We start from the raw sequence: 7,680 nt of genomic DNA on the forward strand, positions 1-7,680 counted from the left end.
TAATACCAGAAACCCATAAGGGTTGAAATGTGTAACTCCCTATGCTTCGCATTGTACAAAGCGTTTGCACATTCGTTTACACTAAGTACCATATTTGGAAAATCACGGGAAACATTTAACCAATCAAAATTTCTATATTTGGATGAAATTCACAGCGCGCGCTTGCTCGCGCTCGATGGCGTAATCTTGTTTTTGAACAAGCTTGGTTGAATAAAGTTAAATTTGGTTAAATTCTCCTGTTTCATCTTCTTGAAGTAGTCTGGAGAACTTCGCTTCGACACGCTTAATGTATAAATAAAGTTTTTATTATTATTATTATTTATTTATTTAGTTTCTGTAAGAAATTTACGGCGTTAAGTTCGAAATTCAAGCAACTTACCGCAAAATCAAACATTAAGTTGCGTGTGTCGTTACGTGTATAAAGCATTAGCGTACAAATTCTTCGTGTTTCCAAATATGGTACTTAACAAAATGAATATTCAAATGCTGTGCGCGCGCGTTACACGTTTCAACCCTTATGGGTTTCTGATAATACAGATTCTAGTAGTTACGGTTAAAACTGGGAACAGCAAACCACGCAATTTTCTTTATAACGTTCTTACAATTTCAATATAACTAATTTAAACGACTTGGCTTATTTTTCTTTAAATGATAACGAACTAGTTTTTGCTTGCTATCTATGTGTGTGTTAGGATGGTAGGTGCGTTGATGTAGAATATAAATTTATTTCAGCAGTTATGCACCGAGATGAAAGTGAAAAAAAAGATTTTGTGTACGTGAAGTTAATTATGTTATTAGATGAAGAACTGTATTATTATAGTATTAATGTCAACGAGCGGTGTTATCATCCGATCAAGATTCTAATCAATACTCAAGATATTTATCAGTAATGATATATGAGACCGCAAAATCTAACCAGGGGAAAGCTGATGTAATGTCTAAATATGTAGTTGCCTTCGATACTTTAATACTTTAACAAAGAAATTGTCTTAAAATGCACAACACTTCACTTAAGAACACTTTCTTTCCATGTAAAAGTTAAGCTCTTACCCTTATTAAAGACAATGTTTGGCTAGTAAATAGTATAGAAGTACAAAACTGATTTTAATGGACTCGAAACCTCTTTGCCTTATTTATTAGAATAGCACCCGAGAACAAGTTTCGTACTGGAAATAAATACGCGTTAGGCCTTACCAACCCGGTATTGAGTTAATTTTGCCTGTATCTTTAATATTTTTTTCTTGATGCGATTTCGATTCTGGTTTATTTTAATGTTAGTCCGATCTCCTCATCATTTCCCACTGAGTAATCCTATAAAAATCAGTAACGTAAGCTGCCCTGTGTGGGGTCGAACGAGATAACTTGAGCCAGTCAGAGAAAACCAGTTTTGCCCTGCACACTTTGCATTTAAATCATTAAAAAGGACGCGTTTCAACTTTTAAGCCTGGTGCTCACTACCGACACAAGCATAAGCTCAAGGAACATAAGATTCATTATGCCAGCAAAAATGAAAAACCGCACATGCGTGCACACACTACGATGAAAACGTTTCGATCAACGTTCGTTCGTGCTTGTATGGACTCTTGTACGTACTTATGCTTGACTTGCGTCTGTAGTAAAGAGCTTGCTTCACCAAGACATTTTCATAACTTTGTGTTTAGCTTTTGTAAAAACGAATCGAGGACACTTGAAGTAAAAAAAACAATCTTAATTAAAACGACTTCTTTAAAAACATCAAAAATAAAAACAAATTAGAATTTTTAAGTTAAATTGAGTTTGAACTACAAATTTATACATTTAAACAGCTAAATTTACAAGTGGAACTAAGTTGAGTTACAGTTTTAAAACTGACTAAAATGTTTCGTACGATGGCACAAAATCATTATGTGACTCTTTAAGATAATTCGCGCATAAAATACGATTCTGACAGATGTACAGTTATGCACTTAAGCTACTCGAGACCGTTTATATTCTTTCACCACGATCAGAAGAACCTGTTGTGTCTTTCCCAAGGCCCTTGTTACCAGAAATGTCCTCGTCAGACACAAAGTTTTCATTTGTATATGACGGCTCGGCATTTCTGAATTTCACCAAGGACTGCCGTTTCTTGAACTTTTTGTCGCTTGCAGCCTCGCTTAAGTCTGGTGGTAAGGTCTCCAGGAGTCTTTTAAGTTCCATTAAGTGTTGTTCACGCTACAAAGTAAACAACAGAAAACAGAAACATTATTTGGTTCGACTTAACCTCCTCTGCGATCATCGTTTATCATATACCAATCTAAAACCAGAGGACAAGAAAGTTCCTCTCATTTTTCCAATCCATAGACAAGAAAGTTTAAGCAAGTTTATTGTTTTGCCAAATATCTATTCTAGCAATGTGCTTTTAACTGTTACATCGTGTAGTAGAAGGAGATCTCTGCAAGCCTATCTAAGGAGTCCCTCCCCCAGCACTTACAATTAACAATTAACTCAACATTAAATAATATGTGGTGGCCTAGTTGAAGATAATGTAAAACGACGACTAAAAAGCAATATAATTATAAATGATATTTTTTACACTGAAAAGAAAAAACAACACATTTGAATCGACAAGATTCGGAAGTGAAATGTTGTGTTACACACAACTTGATCTGACTCGCCCCCAGTCGTCTTTTGAGTCCGTCTTGAGTCTAGGAGGACTGAAACTGAACACGGAAGGAATCATGGGAAGGAAGAAGAGAAGCGAGAAAGACTCTCGCCTTTCCTTCTTCCCATCATCCTTCGCGTCTTGCAATTTTCGCATAAGAGACGACTGGGGACGAGTCAGCAACTTGACATAGAACAATTTTGTTAAGACTGTTGCAAAACTTAACTGAAACACTAATACTAACCGAATCAGAACTTAAATTGAGCAAAGGTAAATATATAGCTAGCTGGTGGTAAGCGCAGAAACAATGAGGTAACCTGCTTTGGTTTGAAAGCGTTTGAACGAAAATAGCACAGTTTTTATTTTCTAGATCATTCAGTTCGCCCCGCCAGTGAGGATAGTGCTTGAAACTGTGACAAAATGTTACCTCGGCTAATAGTTTCTTAAGCTGTGAGTTTTCCATGGTCATACTGACAGCATTTTTATCCATGCTAGACAAGGACTCTGGATTGTTAGCATTGCTTCGACGTGTTGTGCTGGCCTCGTTTCCACCGTCCGGAGACCAAAGTTTTGTCACCTTCAAAAATACAGTTGAAATGATTATTATATAGATTAGTCTACGAAACGCTATGAACATTGTACATTGTATGTCAGGGAGCTAGAACAATGAAACGGCCTTCAGCACCACCGGGTAGCGATTTGAAAATTTGCAAAGATATAAAAAAAATACTTTGGCGTTTTCTTTATCCCATGTAAAACCGACCTGTCAATATTCAGCGGAAAGTAAAACTCCTTTCATTTTCTCCACAGCAGTCAAACATAATGTTCTAAAAAACAAAAATCGTATTTGTTCGGCTACCACTGTTTTGATGCTTGCGTATGGAAATGGCTGGAAGATGATTGCGCGCAGTGGACAGCCTATCAGCAGGAGATAATTTTTTTATAATTTTCCGCCGAAATTTGACCAGTCATATTTAACACCAACTGCTTCGTAAACATTGCAAGAGAAGTTGATAAAGAGTTAATGATGTTAATATTTTGTTCTTTATTCGACAAATTAAATCACTTTTGGATAGGGATTATCAAGCCGGGTCTAAGTACTAACCTAAATGTCTTTATGAAAAACAGTATTTGTTAACAAACCTTTGGCACGAATACAAAGCAGAGAGTCAAAGTGGTGCAGAAGATTATAAACACAGCAGTTATGGCGAACGTTGCGTCTTGGTGGCTTCGAATAACAGAGGTGATAGCCACGCCAAGGATGGAGAGTATCACAACATTATAGACAGACATGCCTAAACCAAAATAATGCAAAAGGAAACACCGTTAGCATGTATTTCCTTGGAAAAGCTATTTGAAATTACTACGATTTCCAGTTGAGTGAGACGCGAACAAAGTTTGGTGACGAAGTTTCAACATAACAACGGCATTGTTGTCAAGGGCAAACTTCTCTGTTACCATTGGTAACAAATTTGTTTTTGTAACTGTCTTGCTCGACAATCTCGATGCTTAAATAAATACAAACACTACAAATATCGTCATCAACACTTTATTACGCTTTCAAATAAAAAATATATACACAGAGACAACGATAAAAGAAACAAATAACGAAATATATTATGCCTTAGCTGTTTTAAATCGACGGTAACAGATCTGTGTTGAGAGTTGACGTTATGTTTAACGTGCGTCACTTTACCTTCCTCGTTAGAGTTACTGTTCAACTGAAATTTTATCGTTTTCCAACTCCAGGGATTTTCTAGCAGCTTTAAGAATTCCTTCAGCTTTAAATAATATATCTTTCTCGAGTGCAAAATGAATAATTCGCGAACTGAAATGAAGAACATTTAGCGCTTCGTAAAGCTGACAAAAGCTAACACCATTTCGGATCGAAATTTCAAAATATTAGCCAATCAAAAAATTGCTCAATTAAAACTGACGCCATCTTGGATCGAAATTAGCCAATCAAAAAATTTCCCTGTTTCCCGAGAGGTCCTCCTTGTATAAAAGAACTTTGGCGGTCAGTACCTGTAACGACAAGTTACCAATGGAAACAGAGAAGTTTGCCCTTGACAACAATGCCGTTGGTATGTTGAAACTTCGTCACGAAACTTTGTTCGCGTCTCACTCAACTGGAAATCGTAGTATAATGACAACTGAGTTGGTCATTGCAAATTTGCATATCGTGTGCTGAAACTTTAGGTATTGCCTTTCTCTATGATTCCACATCCATGCGTAATATCTATTTTTGTGTTTCTTTAGACGTGGAACAGCTCAGTAGAAGAAACAAATTTCATTGCACACAACAACAAAAAATTACTAAGGAACGACTTTACAAGCACATAATTAGAACCAGACCCCCATCCTTCTTTTGTTCGATACACAAACGAGTCTGTACTTTATCAGAACGTTGAGATTATTGCAAAATAAAACTTTCTTAAGGTAACACCATTGCAGATACTCAAAAGAGGATCCTAAAGGGACCAAATCCCACTTCCCAGCCTATTGTTTTCCTAAATTTCAAAAACCCTGTTTTAGTTCTATTGTTTTAGTTCTAATTCTATTCTATACTCAAAAGAGGGCCATAAAGGGACCAAATCCCATTTCCCAGCCTATTGTTTCCCTAAATTTCAAAATCCCAGTTTTAGTTTTTCTGTCTGTGATTGCCATTCCCAGTGACCAAATCCTAGTCCCAGTGACCCAGCTCTTATGAAAATTTGCCCAAATCCCAGTTCACATTTTACCCTTCCGGCTCCTATCAAAATGACAAAATAGACATACTTACCTATGTAGCGTGAGTCGTTCAGCGCCGGTATTGTTACCCCGCGTGTTTCCCACGCAAGGAACACACCAAACACCAGAAGAAGACCTTTAAATGCATACACAGCTCCCAGCCAATAGGTAAGGTTATCAGATTCGCAGTGCTCTAGCACTGGTATGATTTCTTTGTCGTCTTCTAATCGCATCTACAGAATTTGTATAAAAATTGCCTATTAAAATTATCCTTGTGTTTCTTATGTAGTTTTTCTAATTAGCTGGAAGAGACTGAATGCCCTTTCTTTTGCGCGCTGGACATAAGAAGTATAGCGGACGAACTATTTTGTAAAAACTGAGTGGAACATTTCGGTGCCATTCTTTTAGCATTAACAGAGGGCCACTAATTCAGTAAATCTTCCCTTGAGACATAACCATCCAAAATTTTTTTAAATGTCTATATTAATGGCAGAACCCTTAGTTGACTATCGCTTTAAATTGTTACGCAAATAGGCGGCAAAATATTTTTCATTATATAATGATAACTGTTGATGACAATTCAAATATCAATTTTGTTACTAAGCTTTGCTGGTCGCGTACCTTCTCGTCAAACTTTTCATAACCGGTGTGCATTGGCTCAATTCCAGTCCACAAGGAGAGGAGAAGAATGTCCAACAACACAAAGGCCCCAACCATCAGGAACAAATGCTCGTCACGGATGACCTAAAGAGTTAAAACAAGAGAGTTAAAAATAGTCCTTAGGGGTAGAAAATCACAAAAAAAGTTTCATGGGTTATGCCGCTCTTATCGGTTTCATTATAATACCAATCCCACGAAATAGCGGCCCGTCAAGCCGTCGTTTATCTCTGAGTTTCGCGGAACGGAGCGATTAAGCTTGTCTTTTCTTTTCCTAGATTGTATTATTATTCGTTGTTCAGGTACAGTAATTAGCCAAGACCCATTTTTACAATTGGGTAAAAAAAAAAAAAACGATAGCGCTAAGTGGTAGTAAAAGCATTGGTCAAGCCGGGCAGACCGTAGAGTTTTGCCGATCTCTAGTCAACCCCACCTCCCGTAAAATTTACATTTGTCAGCTAAGAAAAAAAGTTACATTAACAAAGCCTTTGATATGTTCCACTTTCGACGTCAAGACTCACCTTCTTTTTGGGAGTTATGCTTTTAAATATTGCGTGCACTCGCCACGTCTTAGCGAACATTGCGCCAAAAGCCAGAGTAAAACCAATAGACATGATCCAGGCACGAGCCTAGAAAAAAGGGAATGAAACATAATAATCAGATACCGGTGTGGCGAAAATGGAGCCTGCCGATATGGTTGCTTGGGTGTTTTCTAAATTAAAACAATGAAAACAAAACGACAGTTTTTCGTATTTTTGATATAACAGTGAAAATAAAATTATGACAATTCACGGACTACAGTAATTTAGAAACATTAAATCAGGCAAAACGTAGCGAAAAAACATGTGCTGCAATTGTAGTCGATTGTTCCGTCTTATACATCGGTGAGACCCGGGGGGGAGGCTCCTCCCAGAACACTTTATTGAACACCTGCGAGACATCCGCAACCATTCTCCTGGCTTTACGGTGGCTAAACATTTCAACTCTAAGTGATGTTGAATTCCTCCGTAAGCGTTATGTCTACTGCTAGTTTGACCCCCCCCCCCCCCCTCCCCCTCTCCCACCCATTGGCCTTGGATAAAAGGCGAAAAGACGCTCAGATACTTAGTATTTTGTAGCCGAGAAATGGGTGGATAGTCTTACTCTGTAATAAAGGCGATATGTTTAAAAATGTGGTACATAGATATATACTATACACATAACGTTGCGTACAATGCACACTTTTCCGTATTGCTCAGTAGATACCAGGTCACCATCTAATCCAAACAAAATAACCGAGAAATAAGTCATTATGCAGCCCACCACTATCACGTTGTTTAGGCGAGGACTAGACATCTTAATTATCCTGTAGGAATAAAAAAAACAACCTTAGTTCTGCAACTTAAAACACGCTTAGTTAAAGTTTAGTTTCTAATAAGATATCATAAAGCATATCGTAATTTGTCATTTCCGTCCAATCAGTTACTGATTATCTATAATGCCAAAAACCGATCAAAGATACAGTGACAAAGTAAGATGTATTTCGTAACAAAACGTCTTCAACTATTTGCAGCGTGTTTGTTTTTAATGAAATCTTTATTTACTTAGTGTAAGTGATTAGTCGTTGATTTGTCGTATTTTATTCCAAATGACAGCTTTAAGATACAGTGGGCAGTACACAGTGTCCGTCT

At 37.3% G+C, this 7,680-nt stretch overlaps 1 protein-coding gene across 1 annotated transcript; it reads right to left on the reverse strand.

The window, feature by feature from the left end:
- Positions 1 to 950: 950 nt before the first annotated feature.
- On the reverse strand, positions 951 to 7,607 carry LOC144641336 (gamma-aminobutyric acid type B receptor subunit 2-like). Its single transcript, XM_078500356.1, has 7 exons — positions 7,223 to 7,607; positions 6,532 to 6,639; positions 5,975 to 6,097; positions 5,406 to 5,586; positions 3,767 to 3,918; positions 3,051 to 3,200; positions 951 to 2,193 (listed from the first exon to the last, which is right to left on the reverse strand). Exons 1-7 carry the CDS (start codon positions 7,343 to 7,345, stop codon positions 1,966 to 1,968), a joined length of 1,065 nt encoding a protein of 354 aa, XP_078356482.1. The 5' UTR covers positions 7,346 to 7,607; the 3' UTR covers positions 951 to 1,965.
- Between the last annotated feature and the right edge of the window lie 73 nt (positions 7,608 to 7,680).

Source organism: Oculina patagonica, unplaced genomic scaffold, assembly GCF_052425735.1.
Source record: "Oculina patagonica isolate OP01 unplaced genomic scaffold, crgOcupat unplaced858, whole genome shotgun sequence".
NCBI classification, from domain to species: Eukaryota; Metazoa; Cnidaria; class Anthozoa; order Scleractinia; family Oculinidae; genus Oculina; species Oculina patagonica.

Coding starts and splice junctions, on each gene's coding strand:
- LOC144641336 (XM_078500356.1), bottom strand. CDS start 7,345: ATGTCTAGTCCTCGCCTAAACAACGTGATAGTGGTGGGCTGCATAATG. Junction 6,640..7,222: donor AATACGGAAAAGTGTGCATT/GTACGCAACGTT, acceptor CCTTTTTTCTAG/GCTCGTGCCTGGATCATGTC. Junction 3,201..3,766: donor GCTTTGTATTCGTGCCAAAG/GTTTGTTAACAA, acceptor GTATTTTTGAAG/GTGACAAAACTTTGGTCTCC.